The sequence below is a fragment of the Passer domesticus genome, chromosome Z, assembly GCF_036417665.1.
Source record: "Passer domesticus isolate bPasDom1 chromosome Z, bPasDom1.hap1, whole genome shotgun sequence".
NCBI classification, from domain to species: Eukaryota; Metazoa; Chordata; class Aves; order Passeriformes; family Passeridae; genus Passer; species Passer domesticus.
In genome coordinates this window covers 52,638,667-52,662,550 of record NC_087512.1, presented here as the reverse complement: position 1 = coordinate 52,662,550, position 23,884 = coordinate 52,638,667, and the positions used below count along the sequence as shown (strand labels likewise).

At 40.5% G+C, this 23,884-nt stretch overlaps 1 protein-coding gene across 2 annotated transcripts in view; it reads right to left on the bottom strand.

Annotated features, from left to right (window-relative positions):
- EPB41L4A (erythrocyte membrane protein band 4.1 like 4A) overlaps positions 1-23,551 on the bottom strand; it is a 126,812-nt gene extending 103,261 nt beyond the window's left edge. Inside the window, exon 1 of one of the 2 annotated variants that reach the window (XM_064405584.1) lies at positions 23,118-23,551. In XM_064405584.1, the coding sequence (XP_064261654.1) occupies positions 23,118-23,216 (99 nt within the window). In that variant the 5' untranslated portion in view covers positions 23,217-23,551. The remainder of the gene's footprint in view (positions 1-23,117) is intronic. The other variant, XM_064405583.1, reaches the window with a different exon arrangement.
- Between the last annotated feature and the right edge of the window lie 333 nt (positions 23,552-23,884).

Here is a 23,884-nt window from a genome sequence, read left to right as displayed (position 1 = left end):
CTTTATAACCGCTACCTTAAAGGGTTCTCCTTTTGCTCCAATGACCATCATGGAATCTTTGCTTTTAAAACATCCACTAGGTAATTGGTGCACCGTACTCCACTCAGTTTCTGAATCCACCAAGAATACTAATTCTTGCTTATGGGGTCCTATTTTTAATTTTATCAAGGGTTCTCTAGGTGTTATGGACCCCAAATTAAAAAGTCCCTGACACCCCTAGTCTTCCTGAAAGATCCTTTCATCCCTCAGCCTTTTCTTACACTCCCTCTTAAAATGACCTCTTTCCTTGCAGTAATAGCACTAGTTCCCCTGCCTATTTGAGGGTTTCCTTTGGGGTTGCTTAGGTTTCCCTTGAGGCTTGTGTGCCTGGCTAGTCTTACCTGTGTTCGCGTCCTTCTCTTGCTTCTGGGCCTCCCTTACTGCTGCCACTAAGACTTTTGCCTGTGCCTTTTGCTTTTCATCCTCCCTTCTCAGACAAACCCTCTGTGCTTCCCTTAGCAATTCCTGCAGCATTCTTTCCTGCCAATTCTCCATATTTTCCACCATATATCCTCCCATTATTTGGCTACAAACTGGGTTTTTAGCAAGATTGCCCCTACTGGGGAGTCCTGTCCCGGAGTACATCTGAAGACTTTTCTTTAATCTCTCCAGGCACTTGGTAGGAGTTTCATCCCTCCCTTGGCATTCTCCTAACGCCTTGCTCAGACTTTGTCCCTTTGGAACCGCCCCCCTGATACCTTGTATGACCATATTCCTTAATTCTATCATTTTACATCTATCTTCCTGTGTCTGCACATTCTAAGAAGGTCTTTGGTTAAGCTATTTATCCTCCCCACTCCCCGTTTGAGGGTCTCTATGCTCCCAGTCCTTTATTGCCGCTGATCTAATCATCTCCCTTTCCTCCGCATTAAACAATGACCTTAGGATGGCACTAATATCATCATAGGAGTATATGCTGTTCCCCAGAAATTCATCCAGCCTCTCTGCCCTCCCAGCAGATCATCCATTATCTCCCCCATTTCCTTCCTGAATACCCACACATCCCCAGAGTTTATCGGCATGTTAACATATCCAATGACTCCCGGAGCTGTTGGAACCTCCCTTAATGGAAAAAGACTTTGTTGACCATTCATGTCCTCACTATCCTCAAAGTTTACCTTCTGAGTCCTCTGTCTTGTTCTATTAGCAGGCGGGGATCCATTCCCACCCGTGGGAACAGCGTGACTGGTGTTTTTTATTTGTTGTGAGGGAGGAGGGGACAGGGACAGCTCTTGTGAATGTTGCACTGCCAAAGCCTGTCCTTGTACAGGTAAGGCTTCTGCTGGTGGCGCTTGGGGTACTGCGGGTTGGTGCACAGGATTTACTGGCACAGAGAGAGGGAGAAGGTCTTGTGGCATTGGGTAAGGCAGTGGGAGATTGTCTAAAGGTTCCCATGTCTCACCATGGTTTGTCTGATTTCTGTAGGTCATAACTGGGAAAAGTCCTGTACTGGCATATTCCAATAGTCGGGCATATTCTCTTTCCTCACTGGTTGGCCCCACCTCCTCAGAAACTAACTCATCCAAGGCCCCGCATGTCTCCTTTTCAAAGGTGCTGAACATAGGCCAGAATAGATATTTCTTAACCTCCGAGTTCGCCCATTTCTCTATGCAATAGTAAATCATTCTTTCCCTTGACCTCCTCTGCCCTGTCAGGCACTTGTCCCAGTATTCTAATATCCACCCCAATGGACTGTTCCTAGGTATGTTCAGTAAACAGTACTTTTCTCCTTTTTCTGTCTTACTGTGGGTTTTCCCTAAGATTTTACTCTTTCTTTGTCCCATCCCACTAGGTTTAGCAAATTCCCTTTATGTACCTTTTTGATGTACTGCAGGAACGTAAAAAAATTTCCCTAATTCCCCTGGTCTTCCAAGGGGACTTTTCAATCACACAGTGAACCGATCTGTGGATTTTTGCCTGTAAATGAGCTCTCATACGTACCTTTTCCTGGATCTAAGGGAGTTACCAATTCCCTAGTGTCAGAGGTTTTCCTACCCCTTTCTGATCCTGCCCATGATCAATCCCTTCCCTTCCTGATTTTCCCAGGTTTTCAGGGTTTTGGTGTGTGCAAAAACGAGTTTCTCGACTGCTTGCCCCTTGACCAACCACTTTCCTCGCAGAAGAGTGGAACTGCGATCTTGGGGTTCACAATCACTTTGTGACAGCGTCATGTCTCACACACACACTTGATCACACCCCACTCAACCGCACGATACTTACGGTCCTTTTTCCCGCGTGGATTCTTTGAGCACGTCGTTTTTATGAGTGAAAAAAATTCCACAGTCTCGGAGGTTCCACTCTGGTTTTGAGGGCCCATTTTTATCCTTTTGATTATGGCTTTGGCTTTCTAGTTGGTGGTTCTGATTGGTTCCATCGGGTTTCCCAATCCCACCCAGCCACTGAAATCAGCGGGGCGCCGCCTGGGCTGAGAGAAGGGTCCCTGGAATCTGGGATCAGATCATGTTGGGAAAGGTTACCAAAATTGTTATAGGTAAAAATTGATCCAGCCAATTAAATCAAAAATAAAAGTAAAATTTATTCATGACCAATATACAGTCCTGATCGCCAACAATTAAAAAAGTAGATCCGACCCCAAGATTGGAGTAGGTGATCGATGATCCGGCCTCTATCGCACCAAATCCCCCTGTTCACCATTGAGACCCGAGAGAGTTTGGTTTTTATACCCTTTGGTTTTTATACCCTTTTTCTTGCCCCCGACAGAGTCACTTTGTCCCCTCCTGGAGTTCTCCATATTCATGCTGTGTCTACTCTCTGTCCTGTGCTGGACAAAGCCTCATCTGGGAATTGATGTGTATCTGTCCCCAGTTCCCGGAACCTTTCATACAGGTGTATGTCCTTGGTGGTCCTGTCTGTCTGAGGTGGACATCTACATGGGCCATCATCGCTGGGCGTTCTCTCGTTCATGCCATCGGGAGTGCCCATCTCCTGTGCAGGCTAGGTTTACTTGGTCTGTTAATGATGCACCTCCTCCTCGGCTGCAAGTTGTGGCCTTCATTGGCTGCGAGTTGTGGCCTTCATCGTCCTGTGTGGCAATCTCCCTCTCCCCTTTGCTGGCATGATCTTAAGACTTCATTTCACATTACATTAATAATCTTACATTTCCAGCACGAATTACCACCTTATTCATAACAGTACCATACACAAACAAAGCACAAAAACACACCTGCCCTATTCAGATAATGCACTGCAAACATCCTTCAGAAAACCAAAATAAAAGGAGCTCTTTACTCATAGGAGATTTGCTAGTCCCTGCTATTGTGTCACTGAGACAATCAACTCTGTCTCCACTGACCTGAATTCCCTGATACATTTTCTGTCCCATACTACAGGCAGAAACACCTGAAAATGCAGATCAACATTAACAATGCACAGCTGGAATCACAGAAGGGTGAGGTTGGAAGGAGCCACAATGGAGTCATCTGGTCAAGCTGTCCCATTCAAGCAGGGTTATCCCAGGATTGCGCCCAGGTTCTGGAATATCCCCAGTGAGGGAGAATCCACAGCCTCTCTGGGCAGTCTGTTCAGTGCTCAGTCACTGCACGGTGAAGTTCTTCCTCATGTTCAGGCAAAACTTCCTGGAACATTTTCAAACTCCATAAGTTTAATGCAGAGCCAGTAGAAATCTACAAAGCCATGCAAAATAGGAAATATGCCACCAGGAAACCATACCTGAAAATCCTGCCCTTACATTTTCAGGAAAATATACCCAGAAATCTGAAAAAAATACACTACTTTTAGGATTTTAAAATGTAGGCTAAAAATGTGTGTTCACATGATCAGATAATATAATAAATTGTGGGGGTTTATGTTAATACTGTGTTTACATGTTAAATTAGTTCTCTTGACAAAAATTATTGAGACATGAAGCAGACATTATGGGATGTGTGCACAAAATCTCCTCTAAAATGAAAAGATTCCAGTGAACACCAATGTTTTGAAACTTTTACCACCAATTCCTGTTCTGCTAGAAGATTTATGCTGTTTTTTAAGTTGTCTTAATATCTTAAGAAAATTACATACACACACACATTTTTTCCAGGCCCTTGTCAAGGTCTTTTTCAACAGAGGAGAAAGTGATAAAAGTTGACCTTTAGTCTTTTGAAATCAGTGGAACAGGTGACATTTAACTAAGCTGTCCATATAAAGATCCAATTACAATTCCTGAAATTTACATCATCTCAGTCAGCAAAGGTGACTGATACTGTACATCACATGGCAACACATCTTTAAATTTCCTCCCATTCCAACCAGCTCACAAAAGTTCTGAGCACCTTCTGCTCTTTCACAAGAGGCTCAAAGCCCTCTTGCAGATTGTTAGGAATAGCAGCTCAGCAGTTCTCCACCACTTTTCAGCACCAATCTCATGGAAAAGGCTCTGGTCTTTCAATTACTTTTTTAGGTAGATAGATAGAGAGATCGCAGCACACATTTTGTTTATATTTTTTTATGCACTGTATAGTCTTTTATATAAAGAATGTAATTTTTTTTAAAAGGCATTTTTACACTGTGTGTTTGGGTTTTTTAAAATTCTATTTAGGGCTAATCTTTTCAGTAACTACTCAGTAAAATCAAATAGTTATAAAACTATACAGGTGATTTGCACAGAACATATCCAGATGCTTAAAAATCCTGAAAATTCATTTTTGCAGTCAATATTTACTCAGGGCTTTAGATTTCCAGCTACGCAATTTAATACACTCTTGTTCACTGTAATCTCAAACTGCTCAGGTTCTGTAAACCAGGGAGATTTTTTTTTTTAACTAATTAGTCTCCTGAACTTTAAAGTGGAACTTGTTCTTGCTGATAACAGCCTACTGCAACATGAAGGTGAAGTTAAAGGTTAATATGGGAAAAAGAAAAAAAGATATTTTTTTTCTGCTATTTGACAACATTATGTCAAAACCATATTACACATTTTAGGATGCATCTTCTCTGATGGATGATAAGCCTATTCAGAAGGCTGCAGAGAATAAATTCCCCATGTAATAAAAAACAGTGCTGCTAGGTACAATGCATTGGAGCAACACTTTTGATTTGTAAACTCTTGCAATGACATCCCAATTCCTAATGTATGTGTGGTTGCATTAAATTTGCCATCAAGAAAGATGAAAGTCAATACTGAGCCTGGCTATAAATCACAAAGTTAAATAAATGCATGAAGCAGGCAAGCAACACTAAAAATGTATTGGTGATAGCATATAATCCATGGATGTGCCTTTTTCTTTTTATTTAAAGAAACAACAGCTCTACTGGGGACAAGGAATCAATTCCTACACTTCAGCACAAACATTTTTCATAACAACTCCCAAAACATGGCATATATTAAGGGAGTGAGGCAAGGAGCGCAGATTTAAAAGCAATTATTAAAGTATTTCTGATGCAGAGGAGTGGGAAAAGAAAAAATTAACAGGTTGCACAAATTATGACCTCGGTTTCTCATGTTACACTGTATTCTGTAATTATTTATTACATTTACTATTCATATACACTCTGTTAAGTGAAACACCAAGATGAAAAATAAACTTCTATTTTGTAAATTAATTAAGGCAACTAAATTTTCTTTGAAATATTCCTATTTTACTCATCCAAGTTCTGCTCATCCAACATTTTTGCAAAAGATGCAGAGACATTAGTATCTCTGACAACAAACTGCAGAGTTGTTCTGAGAGGGCCTTTAGATGAGGTCCCTGATAAAACCCGCTGACTTCAGCCAGAAGTCCTTGTGCCTGTCTTTCAAGTTACAGGGCATTGCATTGCAGCATTCAAACCTCTCACTATGGGCATGAGGGAGTATTTGAAGGAAAACAGCAGGCTCATTCCACCCCTGCACTCCACACAGCCTAAACAGGAAAGTATCAGCAAGTTCCCCACTGGGGGCTCCTCACTTGGAGGGAACCTGGTGGGCTTTGACCCAAGAGATCCAGCTCCCACACCCTCCTGCCCACAGCACCTTGGCAGCATGAGGAAAGGGAGTGGCTGGGACCAGCCCTGTTCTAGCCATGGCCAGGTGGCATACAACTCCTCAGGGACTACTGCCAGCTGGAGTAAATTAAAGTAGACCTCAGGCTACCTTACGTAGGGCTGGGACAAGTCAGGAGAGGAGAAGCATGCAGCTGCAATCAGGATAGACTTCAAGCAGCACTCTCTTAATCAAAGACATTTTTCCTCTTAATTTTGTTGAGCAATAAGGGTTTTACAAAGGTCTGCTTATCCTATCTCCATCCCACCTGTCTCCACACCCAGACTTACAAATACCAACAATTCTAGGCTGGAAGAAGCATGAACAGGAGAGGACATGACCTCTGCTGTGTCATTCCTATTTCTACTGCACTCAGGATTCATGGATCTTAAAGAAAGGTACCAGAGCTAAAAATTCAACTGCAATACCAGTGCTGCTATCCCACTCCCCCAGCCCAGAAAGTGCATCAGGTGTGTAACTCAAAACAGGCTGTTCCTGACACCATGAATCTCAGCAAGCCAAGTGCCAAATTGGAGACAAACATCAACTGCTACAGTACAGCTCTACAGGCCTTCAGTAAAACTGAACCCAGCAACAGTGGAAAATATTGATTCAATGTACTTTTTATGTTTCTGTGATTTTCTACCTGCATAGCATTTGACAAGACAGGTGGTTAATATCGTTTACAGTTTCAGTCTAATGCTTCACTACCAGAATGACAGCATGGCCACAAAGACCCCAGAGCACTTCTCAATCATGAAAGATCAAAACTAATCTAATAAGAAGGCATTACAAATGAGTTCACTTGAAGGAACTTCCTGAAATCATAGAATCTTTTAGGTTGGAAAAGATCTCCAAGATTATCAAGTCCAAACACTGACCAACCTAGATTGTACCACTTAGTGCCCTGCCCAGTCATTTCTTAAACACCCACATATCTTAAACACCACCACATCCCTGGACAGCTCACTCCAATGCTTGAACAATGTTTCCATGAAGAAATTCTTCCTGTGTCCAGCCCTGGGCAGCTTGAGGCTATGTCCTCTTGTCCTCTTGCTGGATGCCGGGAAGCAGAGGAATCTTCTGAAAACCATGAGTTTTCTAAAAACCATGAATTTTCTAAAATCTTTCTAAAATCATGGAGTTTACCTCTGGGAAGTAAATGCAAAAGCATTTTTAAATGGGAAGGGACACTGGATGCAACAGAGTAGTGGAAATTATAAATATTGGATGCATAAGCCACCAAACTTAAATTTCAAAATTAATTCTGCAGAGTCCACACCTGTAGGCATTTTTTAAGAGGAGAGGGGCTAGGAAGTTGGCAGAGCTGGTGGGTGAAGTTTGTTTGCATATTTTTTTGCTCTGTTTCTGTTTAGTGGGTTTGTTTTTAGTCAACTCTTTTTCTTTTAGCTTAAATAAAATCCCAGACATTTGTTTCAACATTTCAAGTCTTCAGGGTCCTCTCAGATCTTCTAACAGAGAACTGTATGAGAACTTGTATGTGGTAGAAGGACCTATATAAATTTTAATTAAAATATATGTTTCATAATGCAGTGCTTATTTCCCCTCATGCCACTTGCCCTCCTGCTTTATTACTGTCAACATGATTTAGAGATGAGACACAAAAAGGAATGCTAAAATACTGTAGCTCCCTGTGGCAGGGATTGTAAAAGGTACAATTACTAATCCCTGACTCCCAAAACACAAAGTCAAAATAGTGAACCAGCCCAACAAACAAACAAAAAAAACCCATTTCCTCATTCCCACTTTTTTTAAGTGCAGAGATATGAAGCCCAGATTGTCCCAGATGCTGGTAGAAAAAGAACTGCACTCTGCTCATTCACATGCCATCTCAGGTCTTTGGGAGCAGACTAATGCTACCAGCAAGGAAACAATACAACAAGAAGAACTATTCAAGAAAGGCAAGAGGAAACTGCTAAACACTGAGGACACACTGCAGGAACAAAGATTAAGGTTCCTGGTAGTACTTAGAAACACTGAGCAGGAGAGAAGCAGCTAAGGTAAAAAAAAAAAAAAAAAAAAAAAAAAAAAAAAAAAAAAAAAAAACTAATCCTGATATTTTCCTTAGGTACATGAGTCAGAGAGATGTTGGTGGAGGAGGTCAGCACACAATTTAATGCTCTATATTCAGGTATCCTCCTTCACCCTGGCTGTCAGACAATTGCCTGGGTGTCTGCCTCTGCTCAAAGTCAAATCTTCCAGCATCTCCCAGCATCATGTTTCCTAATGTTCTATAAAAAAGCATGTGGAAAAAGGTTAAGGATGTACTCTGTGCACAGACCCACCAAAGACAGGAAAACATGAAAGTAGATTAACCGAAAACAAACGTGACCCTGACAAGATGTCAGGGAAAGCTTTCTACTGCAAGAGTAACAAAGGACTGCAGCTGAGCTCCTGGGAGGCTCCTTTAGTTGGGGTTTTCAAAAACACGTTACACTAAAAGAACCCATAAAAAATGAGCTACATAATTGTGACCATACCCTCATGTAATGTAATTCACTATACACTGACTATATATCCTACCCATCTGATTCCCTCCTGTCCCTGCTCTTCAACAGAAGCAATCCTGGCCATTGAGAAATAACGACTTTACCTTCAAGAGGAAAAAAAAATCATAGCGCTTGCTTTAGTTCCAAGCTTCCTCACAGAAATATGCAAGCGTACTGGTTTTAGAAGTCAGCAGGGTTCATACTTTTGAGCTCCTCTCTGCAACCATGACAACAGAAAGTTTATTTCAAATGAAAGCAAGAAAGAAAGTCAAGACTTTGCATTGACAAAAACACCAAAGTGAAATCTACTGTGAGAATCAGACTGAAGTACTGCGGATTTGAACCTCCCAGAGAAATCAGAGCCCCTCAAGATACAAAAGCTGAACCACCACCACCACCATGAGTGAAGGCTCTTAGCCAACAGCAAATAAAAGGTAATGCAACTAAATCGTCTTAGTGCAATCTAAAATAAACTGAATTACTAAATATTTGCTATTCAAGCATGTGGACAGCTACCAGACTGAACACTTACCAGTTTGATCACATGTCCAAACCATTCCATAGAAACTTGTAAGAATCAATAGAGCCTGCAAATACTACACACAATTAAAATATTTAGATACTGTAATCCCTCCAGAGAGCTGAATTTCATATAGAGTAACACACCAACCTGAATCACAGAATTTTCAGCTCAATGTCACCACCTAAATGACTCTGACAGCTAATCCTTCCTTTTGAAGTACAGTTTTAATATCTTCCTGTGTGAAGAACTGTTATGGGGCAAACATTTTTTTGTCTCAGCAGTAGCTGTTCCTTAAAACTGCTAGTCCACAGGCTCAACAGCATAAAATTCTCTATACTCTGTTTCTAGCATTGAGTAAGAAAATACCAGCTCATACGGCTGAGATGCTGCTTCCCAGTCTCAGCTCCTGGGTCAAGCTCTCATACACCAGGTACCTCGATTTAGGTGACACTGTTGTCCTAAATACAGAATATTTATTTATTCTGTAACCATCAATTCAGTCCTGAGAGGTTTTCAGAGTTGCCTGAGTGCCCAGTACAATCTTTAAAAAAGACTTTTGAAAGACTCTTATGCAAGCACCTGAACAGTTTTGAAAATAAGTTCCAAGGCCTGTGTTTCCTGTGCACGATTGCAATACTGTCTATGATTATGTGATACATGATCATTCCCACTGAAACTGGCAGGTCCCTTCTCACCAACGTCAGGTCCTTCCATTTTCTTCATTTTATTATGCATCATTTTCTTCTGTTTGATCTGCATTTAATTGTGTTGATATACTATTGCTTAAATGAAATATGAGATAATTCAGCACAGGAGAGTATTCTTTCCTCCTTATAGCAAAACATGTGTGAAATTACTAAACTCCAACAACTGACTTGACTTCTTTTGGCTTAAACAAGTGTCATTAGAGGATATAATTCCTCCCTGAAACAAGAGCCAAAAACCAGAACTAATAATTGTTTAAAATAATGTGCCCTTTTAAGCAGCTCCAGCCTTCTATCTAAATGAGGTAGATCAAGGGGAAAAAATCACAAAAATCATCTGTTATGACATTGTTCAATAAGTCTGTTATTTCACCAAAACACTGTTTCTGCTAATTTTTAATGTAATTGTATATACAAATTTGTTTCAAGGTGTTTTAACCTTCTCCAACATATTCCTTTGCCCACAAGAGTGTAAACTATGTTACATGAGCACTATCACAATGCATACTAAAACAGACTACAGGTGGACTGTATTTCATTCTCCCCATGAAAGCAGATCCAGTTAGTCAGATACTATTTTTGCATGCTGAGAAACTTTTTGGTTTCAGGGCTCAGTAGTCTGACAGGGGTGATGGGATGATAAAAGGGGTTCAATAGATTTTGGCACAGTATTGACAAGGTCAATACTCAATGTGAAATTACCTGTTAGGCCTTTGTCAGATGTGCTACTTTTGCAGCTTTGAGTTAGAGATGCTTAAAATTTTCGGGCCTAGAAACCTTCTTCTATTCACTTTCTCCTGGAACCACAGTGTACCTCCCTCCCAGATGTTATGCAGGAGGAAGGAGCTGTACATTTGAAAAATAACCTAAAACTATACGTACTAAGAATGCTGGAGCATAAACTAATTGAGTCAAAGGCATTGTTTGATTAAATGTTCAGTTCCTCTGTCCAGATTGAAAATTATGCAGGACTTCCTCTCTGTACACTTAGAACAACCACTACTGCAATTTCCTTTAAATCATACTTCTGGTTCTTCCCTCCTGCTTCAGACTTTAAAAAGCAAACAAAACCCAGCTTTTCCCTACATTATTATATTTCCCCACTTTTTCCAAGCCTGTACTGAATAGAAAAAGTCTGTATTAGGCCAGTCATGTTTTCTCTTCCCTTGTAACTGTTCCTAACCAACTTCAAAATGCGATCACATTTGTATGCACAGTGAACTCCACAGCAAACACCTGCTTCTTAAAGGCACTGTACACTGTCCTACCTCCTGTAATTTGTTGCTCAAGTACATTATTTCACTTCATTTTCTGTACACTCAGAAATCAATGTTCAAAATTCAATTACACTACAATTTCTTTAGTTCAAGTGATTTTTCTTATGTCATATTCCTTCTGCATGCAAGGAAAGGAATAAGAATCACAGCAAGCTTGAAAAACAAGATAATAAGCAGCATCATGTTAGATGCTCTTCATCTTATAGATAATAACACCAAGTCCATCTGCTCTGTGTGGTTAGATTAGGTAGGAAAAATGCATATTAAGATGAAGAGCCTTTAATCCACTGTAGGCAAAGAAACTCTGCCACATTCAATAGAATTGCATAAATCCACTGGTGGATTAGATACAAACAGAGTATAATCACCTCAAGCTGGGCATGGAGATGGGCAGTGCACACATTTATGTAACTTTCAAAGAGAGGTGAATGCTGTGATGAACACTGACTTGTACTTTTGTAACTTTTCAAGTGAATGCCTATACCTTAGGCATATACAGCTGGCACATTAAAATCTGTCTGGTTTGAATTCTCTTCAAGGTAAGACACACAGTAGGATTAACTAATACTGAAGGAAAAAATCACTTACCCTTTTAATTTTATGTTTCTTTGGGGGCACTATTTGTCTCTGAAAAGTTCCAGCTAAATATTCTTGGAGGCAGGGTTCTATAAGCACACTATGTGTATATGTCACACACAGCAGCAAAAATATTTCTGTATGCTACCCTACTGCAAATCTTCAACACTGATCTTTCTAAAACTCACTAACAAAACAAAAAAATAGCATAAATAAACAAATTAATTAATTTAATTTAATTTAATTAATTTTAAAAAATCAAGATAATTGAAAGTGTTATGGTCTGAGATACAGACTAAGCAACACGAAAATGTATCTATAACAAAAAACTGAGTTTGATTCATTTTCAGCCAGCTCCGTGGAAGACCTCCTAATCAAACCTTCCTCTCAACACAGTACGTCAAGCTGAAGTCAAGCTTTCCTGCAGGACTTCTTCCTACTTCTGGAACTTTTCCATGCCACAGGAAAAAATTTTAGTTTTCACAAAACTACAAACACAGCAAAGAAAGATTTAAAACAACAACAGTACTTAGAATTTGTTTTTGACATTTTATAGATTCCTCTCCCCAAACAACTTCATTTCACCAAGGCCCCTCCAATTTCTGTTGGAGAGAAACATATCTGTAATACCAAAACTAAACCTATTACTTTTTCTGATCATTTCTTCTGATTTCTGTTCACCTGTTCCCAAAGCAGCAGACTTCATAAACAAACATGGTCGGCATCACAGTTTTCATTTAAACAAAGATTTCAGGAGACAGTTCATGAAACCTGGTTCTGTAGAAGGTGTTTGCCAGGAAAGTAAGAAAGAAAATAAACAAAAGAATAAAGATTCAGACATGGAAACAACAAACACAGCCTTCACGCTCTAAACAGATACAAGAGCTGAATACTGATGAAAGGCCAAGGATGATTAAGCAAAATATTTGACTTCTGTTAAAAAGGTAGAAATTTTGCATGGTTTTTTTTGCATGAATAACATCTGTCACCTTCATCCAAGAAATAACACTTTTTCTTTCAATTAAATTTTCATTTATTAATAGAAACTGCTCACATAAAAATTAGGTTCAATTTGGCTCCTGTTGAAGGTGGTACCAAAGCACTCCAAAACACATGTCATTGACATTGAAATTGAAACCAGGTACAATATTTCAAGTATTCTCCAATCCAAGAAAGACCATGGTAACTCACTATTGCTTTCACAGGAAAAGAACAAGAAACGTTATTACTAAATGGTGGTCTAAGAAAGCAAATTGGCTTTTGCAGGAACTGCTTTGAGACACTGAAGACATACATAAAGGAACTGCAAGGCCAAGAATATTTTCTTAGTAAATCTCATCCATCCCAACCTGGAGCACTGAGAGAGCTCCAGAAGACTTCCCATTTTTGGAGGAAGATGGTCCAGTCAGAGGTGATTTTAAAGGCATTATAATTTGTCAACAGAAATGCATTTATTAAGAACAAAAAGCTTCTCAAAATAACCCAGAATAAATGTGGTAGATACCCTTTAAAGGATACCAGAAGCTTTTGTTTTCCACAGCTTTAGAGTTTGCTATACTCCAGAAGAAGGACACACACACCGAAAAGAGAACTGAAGTGTTCACCCAACTTATGTGTTTTACACAAAAAGAAAATATGGGACTTTTAGAAAGTAAAAAATAACAAAGGGAAGAATACAGATAAAGAATCTGATATCACTTCAAAGCAAGGGGAAAATATGTGATCGTTTGAACAAAAGATTTCATCCTGAAAATATTATTTAAAAAACATTTTTAATGTTTTACCTCCTCCCCTCCCCTTTTCCTCCCTTCCTCAGCTCCTCCTCCCCTACCCAAAGTAGCCAGTGGAAATTAAACCTAAAAAGCTGAGGGCAGGTCAGGACATTCACACTCATCAAAAGGTTCCTCTACAAAGTCTTGTGGCGTTCTCCCCTTCTTTCACAAAGTGAATGGTGATACAAAAAACTTTGTTTGTTGCAAGACCATTCTGTCCATTTACAACTCTCCTTCATTTGCCCAGGAACTTTTTCCCCCAGTCACCTCTACTGAACTTAAGCTACTTTGCTCCCGTGGTCCATCCTGAGGTGTCCTAATTTGCTCTGAAGGGAGATGCCGGCACAGCTTCCAGGATTATTTGCTGTCTTGTCCCATCCACGGCACCCCAATACATATCACCCACTCCTTACAGTCACGGTATGACAATCAGAATTATGAGAGTCTGACACTCAGCTTTTTTTTTTTGTTCTGCTTTCAGTTTTCTTTTTGTTCTAGTAAATAAACCAACCAACCACACAGACAGAAGATTGCCTGTCAGCCTGAAGCACACTTGAAAGGACCCCTGTGGGGGAGGTCTGGGCTCTGTGTGACACAGCGTGGAAGTGTCAGGCTTCAACAAGCTCCTTTGCACTCCTTCTCACTTCCCACAGCCACAGGAACCACAGGGAACAAGGATCTGAGGATTCCTCTGTGGGAACAAACACTGAAGAAATGCTGGCAGTCCCACTCGGTTCTGACAAGTGACTTGCGTCGCTTTTGATGGCCATGATGAGATTATACCACTTTATAAATTATAGACACCTTCTACACCACAGCAAACTCCACCAACATGGAATCAGGGCAAAGGCAGGGCCTAGTGCAGCATTCTTCTGCATCTGGTGCTGGCCGAACAAAGCAAAACTCATTTCAAACCAGCAAGTTTTGCAGACAGTTTGAGGCAACCCCGAGATAGATGTGGAGAATCTGCTTCCATGTTTCCTGTCACACAAGCATTGTAGGATCACCTCTTCTCGCAAGGGATATTGAATCATTTGCTTCAAGTCCTGAGTCAGTGCTGAACTCACTCCTCATTAGTCTCCTATCATTCCTCCTCATTTTTACAATTCTGTACTGTTAGTTCCACCAGTTTCCTGTGTTACAGAAGCATAGAAAGAAAATTTACTTTCCCTTATGGTTCTCAATGCAGTCTCTTATAAGGAGAATTCTTGCTCTGGTATTCGAAGGGAGAAAAAGAGCAAAACCCCACTACACTCCTTCATTCATTCACCCACCAAATAGGAAAGAAGTTTGTCACAATTCTTTTACACTGTGATCTGAATAAAACTGGAACCAAAACAAGAACTGTCATTTTTTACCCATATCTAATGTATTTAAAAGATTAATAATAAAATAAACTAGGTATTCTATATAACACACAAATGAGTATTATTATAGATAGAAGATATATTTCAATACACTACAAATAACCTCTTCTCAGACATAACTGAGAACATTCAGTAAAATATATAGTATGTGGAAAACCAAAACCAGATCCTGTGGGTTTTGTTTGCATTAACTTTCTTCTGGATCAATTCTATAAGATGAGCAAGTGCCTTTAGTTCTACAAAGTGTTAAATCATGTGCTTGTCTACATTAGTAGTCATGCCAAATTTTACCACTAATTATATAGGGAAACTGCCATTTTCTGCCTTCCCAATTCTTTTCATGGAATTGAGATCCTGAAGGTCTTTCCTTTCCATTCCTAAAAGGCATTCTGTTTCTCACACAACCAAGAGAATTTATTCTTCAGTGCACTCAGTTCTTACTTTCTTGTGAGCACAGGAAAAGTACTGAAGTGCTGAGCCATTTATTATCAAATTGGCTCACTCAATCACAAACAGATTTTAACCCCATACCCAAAACTTCAAGAACTACAGGAAGATAGATTGTCTTCTTCTCTGATTTATGGACAACCAGTTGTAATCCTGCAGAGTTTAAAATGTAGATATTGACAAATAAATAAGCACATCGCCCATACAAATTAGATCCACTTTTCCTTCACATTAGTAACTACCCATTACTGTAATGACTTTATTTTAAATGTAAGCAGGAGCAGTTGGATTTCACTGAATATAAAGTCTTATGCTTGCTCTTACCAGGCATAACTAATGCAAACTCCTGATAGGAGTGAGAGTTTGCCATTTGCATGCACTTCCTTCAGATCCAGACAGAATTAAAAAGAAATCATGAGGGGCAAGAGGAAAGAAAGGCTTCTTAGAAAGGAATCTTTACAGATCTCTGAGACCTCTAACAACCAAATTTTAACATAACCACCCTACTACCCATAGGTTAATGGTACATTCAGCCCAATAGGATTTCCATCTAGAATGATCAAAAATGCCTACGCGGGTGTATTAAATTTTGGTTATTACTTTCAATAAAGACATGTATCAGTTCAAAGGAAGTTCTGAGGCATCTTTTTCCTGATTCTGTAAAGGTACTGCTAGAATTACCATTCACAGAAGATCTCTTCCCTTCAAAGAAATCAGTGTTCGTGGTCACAAGCCAAGGAGAGCAGATAAAGCATTTTTCCCACTTGGCAAAACAGGCAGGCTCCCCTCTTCATGCTGCAGCAAAACCAAAGGAGCAGAGCTCTCATTTTGCAATGTTTCTATTGGTTTTCCACTTCTGAATAATAGCTCCGGTTGACCTCGAGCATGTCCTTTTGACCTTAGTGCCTGCAGTGTTCAGCCATCCACAACTCAGGATGCAACGGAAGAAGTGGGAACAAAAGTTCAATCAATACTGAAATGACAACCTTCATTTTAAACTCTGCAGTTAAATTGGCATGCAGCAAACACAAGATCTGATCAAAAAGCAGCATCTAAATTGTGCACTTAAAAATGCAGTTTGCAAAATTATACCCAGATACGGAAATGTGATTATTCAATTACAAATATATAAGTTGTGAAAAAAGTGAAGGTAATATAGCTGATCTATCATTACAAAATTAAGTCCGCTTTAGGTAAATAAATGTAAAAAAAATAAATTAAAGGACTGACAAATCATGTCTCATCTTTCTAGCAAAAATACAGATATTAATTATGATGCAACATGACCAATACATAATTTCTCTTTTCCTCATATGTGTTCAATATCATCTTGAATACATATTTTTACAGCATGAAGTGACATAAAATTTTAGCTTCTAGAAACATTCTTTTTCTGAAACACCTATTAAATTTTGTCTTTTCAAGATTTCTCCTTACATCACTTTTTAGCAGTTTTCTTTTTTTGAGGGAAAGGATTGAAATTCTGCAGCTGAATTTTAGTTCAGAATTCTCAGGAACAAAAATTAATAACATATTAAGAGATTATAGTTAACTATGCTAAATATTTTAATATAAGAAATGCTCGATCCAAGTTACGAAATTGTAAAATAAAAAAGCAGCCTCACACAGTTCACGTTATGAAATTACTTCTCAATGAAAACAGAAGAACAGACACCTCTGACAATATTATTGCTCAAACCTCAGGTTGACTAAGACATAACTTCATTTAGAAGTTAATAGATTTATTTCTTGTTGTCATGCTGGTTTCATTAATTTAGTTAAGTGAACCTAGGGAAAATAAAGTGTCTCATTGTTCATTTATTTTATGGTTATTCTGTGGGGTATTCAAGATCACTGGCCTTATCTGTAAAGATACTGGTGAATTTAGTAATCTATTTCAAATTTGTGACACAAATTTTTGCGGAGCAGTTAATAGCAATGTTCATGAGCCATTTTGTTCCTTTCATTCTCTGTAAACTAGAATTGTGCACTATTTCAGTCCATTCTTAGAGGACTGAAATAGTTCAAACTTTCATATAAACCATCTGGTCCCCAGTGTGCAATCAGATAATCAGTTTACACCCATAACAGAAATTTAAGAAGCACCAGCACCTTTCTGTTATGGAAGGGATTATCAATAACTTATTATTTGCTAACTTTTTTTGTTGCTTTTGCTACAGACAATCCTTAGATGTATGGTGTCAACAGCATTAAAGTAGAAAAGGAGTATTTATTCACACTTGGAACTTGACGATATTGTCTGTGTAGTTTTCCTGCTGCTATGCAAAATATGTAGACATAGCAGAACAGTTGATTTATGAAGAAAATATATTACAAGGTTGAAATGAGACTGATATTGAGTCATTTTAATCAATTCAGTTTTTATTAACTATTCTTTCCAAATCAATATGCAGAATATCAAGAAGAATCTGCCTTGAAATACTTATCAATTAATTGTTTATTTATTAATCCATACCAAAGAGGGCAGAGGAAAATATGATGAAATATGTTTGAACTTTGATATTGCAGTTTAGAATTCCTGTAGGTGGTGAACTACCATAGGCAGAAAGCAACTGCAATCTACATTTAAAAAGATTTTTCAGATTTCTGAAGTAGTGTAACTAGAAAATCTTTAAAATTTCTCACAAAAAAGACACTTCATTTCCTAGTAAAATTTAGAAGAATAAACTAGCAGAAATCACTTTCATAAAGAATACATTCCATATTCACAGCAAATTACTACCAATTTAATTTTAATGCTAACTCTCAATTAAAATAATTAACACAATCTAAGTTCTTTCTATTCATAGGATTCTATTTCCTGCTATCAAATAAATTCATTAAGCATTTTCACTGGGAAAAAAAAATCCGTGTCATTCCAAGGCTGACTCCTTGGTGTACCTATAGCTAATATAGCTTGATGTAAAAGTGCACCCCATATTTTCTGTATACACTGTATTTTAAAGACATGAAGTCTGGAACTGTTTAGCTTCACTGGGGACTGAAAAAAAAAAGTCAAATAAAACAAAAACGCAAACAAATTAAATCCCTCCAAAAAAAACCCCAAAAAACTTACCAAAACAAATTAAAAAAAAAAAAGAACAAAAAAATAAAAGGGAAAACACCAAAGTATTCTACAGAAAACTTTCTAAGAAATGGTGTGTTTACCTACTTCTGTAGATCACACTGAATCCTTTTGTCAATTATTCCATAAGTATCTTCACAACATGTACAATATTCTGATGAACACAGTCATGCTTTTTATATATCCAGTCATTTAACACAGTTCCTTATATCATTCACTCTCTGTTTCAGGTTTGCTTTTTTTGCTTTGTTGGGTTTTTTGGGTTTTGGGGTGGTTTGGGTTTTTTTGGGGGGTTTTTTTTTGGTTTTGGTTTGTGGGTTGTTTTTTTTTTTTTTTTTTTTGGTTTGTTTTTTTTTTTTTTTTTTTTTTTGGTTTGGTTTGGTTTGGGTTTTGGGGTTTTTTTTTGAGGCAAGGGTTTGGGGTTTTTTTAAATCATCCTTTGCTAAATTCTCAGTGAATCATCAAGTAAGTGGTATGATGGCCAGAATATCACTGGCCACCAGTGATAAATGGTACCATCTAATAAAATATTACAGAACATATACTTCTCCCAGAAAGACCTTGTGTATCTTTCCTGTTCATCACTTCTCTTCTAATGGAATACCGCTGTTGGCCCATCACACACGTCAGTCTAAACAGAACATAAAAACTGTGCTCAGTGAAGAATTTCAAGGAGCACTTCAAAAGTGCAATGACCAGATGGCTTAAGACTAATTAGAGAGCTTCTTCACTGTGGAAGTTGCTAAATTTTTTTTTTGAGATCTCTGTTGCAACCAAAGAGATACAAACATGAGATACAGATGCTTCATATCATTTTTAGCTTCTTCAGGAAAAACAACCAAAAAAATATCTCCCATAAATACTATTTTCAAGGGGAAAAAAAAAACAAGGGTTCTTAGATTCCTGTAACACACATATTACAAGATGAGCACTCTTTATGAAACAGCTGATAACCAATAGCTTTCAAGGCAGTATTTGTAAGGGCCCACAGAGGTTTTCCTTAACCTCCAAAAACAAGTTTGTGCAATAAGGTACACCACTTTTTACAAGGATGATTAGCCCAGTTCATAACAGAGAAGCCAAAATATGGAATACGCACAACCCCTCAGTCAGGTACCATGTCAAAAGGCCACTGACATGTCTTGTGACATCAACAGATGAGCTACAACTGGTACTGTACCATAGAAATGACCAAGTTATTGTTTAGTCTTTGTGAAAAGACAAAGTAGCAGTCCTGGAAAAGTGATTCAGCTAATACTTACCATATCTTTAGCAAAAACCCATTTCTTAACTGGGAACTTGAACATTCTTTTAAGAGGATGTCCCCATTTGAGGCCATATACCTTGACTAGACAAACTGTATGAGAATTTGGTGAATAGCCTCTTCCATCTCAAAATTTCTGGTACTAACAACTGTCATTTCTTTTTTATCTCAATGCATAGTACACTCCAGAATATCTCTGGTTAATGTACTATCAGGAAACATAAAAATTAAGATCATGAGACACCTGATGGCCTTTCCTGATTACCTAACTCTTATCAGCCTCCTGTAAGCCTCAGTGCTGGAGAACCAGCTCACACATTTTCATAGAGCAGTACTTTAACCTTAAACCACAAAGACAGAAAGGAAGAACAGCAATGCAGCACTGATAACAGTAAAAAAAAGAAAACAAACAGCAAAAAAAACCACCCACAAACAAACAAACAAAAAAAGCTGAGAAGCAAAAATCAGTTTGAGGAAGAGTTTCTCACAAACCTCTCCAGAGAGCATGGCCCATGGCAGAATGGTCAGTTGCTATCACCCTAATAGCAAAGGGAAGTTGTTTCCTTGCTGTATGACCTTGAAAAAGCCACTTGACATCTTTCCATCTCAGCTTCCCCAGTTGGGATCCAGAAGAAAATTAATCTTTTCCTTTCCCTAACAAGCTCTTTGAGGTCCACAGAGAAAGGTATCCCTAAATTGCACTCAAAGTCCCAGTCTTGTCACCTCTGTGCATTATTTCAATGTGAAGTACAATTTGAAGCCCACTGTACCATGAAGAATGTGTCAATGAAACTGTAATTTTAAAATGTCATGTTTTGATGAGTAGAGTTGCTGCCAAGCATAACAAGTCAGAAATAACCACTATACAAACTAAGCAATGCTCCCTAAAAACTCTCTGGACACAAGTATCTACTTCATATCCAACTCCCTGAAGAAACAGACTTGCCTCGGACTCCTACAGGGCACTGCCTTCCACCCCTCAAAACAAGTAGGATTATATCCACTAACATCTAGCAAGTACATAGATAGCCAAAAGCTGTTGAGCTTGGTTTTTATTTCTAACAGACGTGGATCTGCTTGGGGGAAAATAAGAAAACAAAGTTGCTTGTATAACCATTTAAAACCCTGGCACTGTAACAATTCAAAATCTGTGAAAGAGCACCAAAAGCTCGTTTCCCATGTATCTCTGAACCAAATTAAAAGTGAAGATGACAAAAGGAAGATCCCATCCAGAATCTGTAGTTCTAAGGAAATGGGTTTTTTTTTTAATGGTATTTTAAAATGAAACCCATATGAAGTTTTACATACTATACCTAGGTGCCAAAGTTGAAACGCCAATTAAAAAAAAATTAAAAATTAAAGTATCTGCATTTATATGAACACATTTAAAAATATTTAAAATAAAACATTTTTATTTTAAGGGTAAAGTGCCAAATGACAAAGCATGACAGAATATGACAAATTTTATGTTCGGTTTCACTAAAAATTGATAATATAACATCCCTGGAAATCTGTAGAATAATAACAACATGAACATCCCCTGAGCAGTTGAAAATTACAGAAGCCAAGAGTGAGTTGAAAAAAACATTTCTGCCATCCTCCAGCTGTGAAGTAGACCAGGGCACAAAGGTCCAGCTGAAGGCTGACCCAGCAAAAGGCAAACCAGTGGCCACCCTTCAGCTGGACAGGAGCTGCTCTTCATACACAGCTGCACAGGCAGCACTCATGCGGGTACAAAAGCAAGGGAGGTCACCATGGTGGAAACTACTGCCTGCGAGTGAGCTCTGCAGTTCCTCACTTTGGGTTTTCAAAGGCTCATGGAGCTACAGCACTGGGGTGTGGCTTCACCATGTACAAAGTATATCTTGAAACAAAGGAAAGAAAAAGAAAACACAGAAAACAAGCTGCTACAAAAAGGGAGATTCTCCCTTCCCTAACGTTTCCCACTGTGCAGTGTGAGTGCCTATGCCAAAATGTTAACAAACTACTACTTTTCTTGTCAGATCCACACACTGTTCCAACTGATTCCATGACTGCTCTGTAGTTGGATTCAAGACAGAGAAGAAGCAGGTAGAAGGGATGAAATATTCAGCATTATACCACATTCAGATCACACTAAGAATGGCGGGAAAACACACCCTCATGTTAAACTAGACAGTTCCCAACACTGCAAGTCATGCATTCTTGGAAAGAAGCTACATCTTCAGACTCTTTCTTTCCCATGGGACATTAGATAATGCTGCACAAACCCTTCTCTTTCAGGGTTTAGATTCATTAGACTAGCCATCTTTGCAGATTACACTTTTAACATACTTCTGCGACTGTACATTTACTGCACAAAAGTATGCATGATATACACACTTGCATCTGCACATAGAAAGGTAAGGCTTTTCAGAAGTGTCTAAACTTAGACTTCAAAGACCCTACACAGGTAGTGAATTCCAGCGTCATTGTGATTTGCTTACTCCTCTGTGCTAAGCATGGATTTATGGGCCTATCTGCAGGTAGTTGATTCGGCAAAGCTTGACAATTCTGAATACATGCAGATCTGGTAATACCACTAATTACGGTAGAAAATATATTGTTAGATACAAACTCCCCCTCCCCACTACTCTCCTGCAGATTCTCCTTTCCCCAGTTGCTGCACCAAGCTTCAATCATTCAAGCTAAAACACAAAGGCAATGCAGAATTTTATTCTTTGGATGTCTTAGGTAAAATTGGTCAGCCCTTTCCAACAATAAATTTTCTTTCATTGTGTTTTCTCTTTTCTTTTTTTTTCTTTTTCTGATCCAACACTGAAACCACGTTCTTATATTGCTAACAAATTCATGTCCCCAGCTCTTCAAACAAGGACTTCAAGTGTCTGCGACATGCTATCAGCTGCCATCAGACTTAACCAAACAGGACCAAGTTAAGGGCCTTTAGAAAAATCTCAGTTTTCACAAGCTCTGTCAGGGCTCGTTAGCGCTTGGCAGATGACTACTTTGAAGAGTTCATTCACGCCGAGCGTGCTGCAGAGGCGCAGGAGCTGTTCCCACCGGCCGGGCGACGGGACACCGGGCTGGGGAGGCGGCTGGACCTTCACCCCTGCGCTCAGGAACTGCTGCGCTCTCGCCCCGCACCGCTGCCCCCGGCCTTTTTCCGGGAGAGCGCGTCCCGGGGCGGGCACGGCCCAAGACAGAGGGAGCCGGGGAATGACTCAACACGGGTGAGCAACACACCGTGCACACAGCCGCCTTCTCTTTTCTTGCTCTGGCAGGCACAGAACAATACCTCTGTGCCGAGCGTCCCGTGTGCCATGGGGCGGTCGGCACCTGCTTGCTTTAAGTCACTATTTCGATGTGAAGCCTTCCAGAACACCATCTGCCCCACCGGCGCGCGTCATCCTGATCCATCTGTCCTTTGCGCGACCGTAAGCAAACTTAAATTATTCCTTCGCCTCCCGAAACCCCTCTTCTTTTCTGCCGCCGCTCCCTTCCCAGCTACCGCAGCGCAGTCGGGAGGCAGCCGCCGCCGGGCAGCCCCGCGGACTCTCCCGCATCGCGATTCCTCAACCCTGCCGGCGTCCTTACCTTGATGCCCTGCTGCTGTGTGGTCAGGGTCAGCTTGGACTCGTCCAGGAGCAAAACTTCGCAGTAAAATTCCTCCGGGACCGCGCAGAAACAGCCCATGCCTGCTGCGATGGCCGAAGACGGGGCGGGGAGGCGAGAAGAGCCTCGGGCGGCGGCGGAGAGGGGCTGAGGCGCAGCCGGGTTTGGGCCGCGCCCCGCTCCGCGCCCGGGCTGCGCGGATGGAGCCCGGCGGCTGCTAGCGCGCAGCGCCCAGTCCCGCGGGGCGGCCCGCCGCCATCCCGCGGAACAGCCTGGACGGGGCTGCCGGGCTCTCTCTGCGGGAAAGGCGGGGGAAAAGACTGGCGGCTTTTTTAGGAAGGATCCCAGGGCACAGCCGTCGCCCGCGCCCGGCTGTCACGGCGTGTCCCCCGCCGCTGCCGCCCCGGGGAGGTACCGAGCCGCCCACCCGCCTCGTCCTCCGCCCCGTCCGCGCACGATTCCGCGCCTCCCCTTTGTGTGCAGCGCTCTCCGCCGCCGCAGCCGGGGCGCGAGGGTGTCCCCACCCGGCCAGCGCGTTACCTCCGGCCGCGGAGCCTGCGGGCGGAGCGGGGCGGTGACAGTGCCAGGCCGGCGCTGGGCTGCACCCCCGGCTGCCCGCGGCCGTGCGGGGGGGCGCCGGCAGCGCTCGCCTCCTCCCCGTCGGGGGCGGAGGGATGCAGGGAAGAGAGACCCAGCGGGCGGGCAGCGCCGGCCGCCTCCTGCCGGCCGCCGGGCAGGACTCCCCCGGG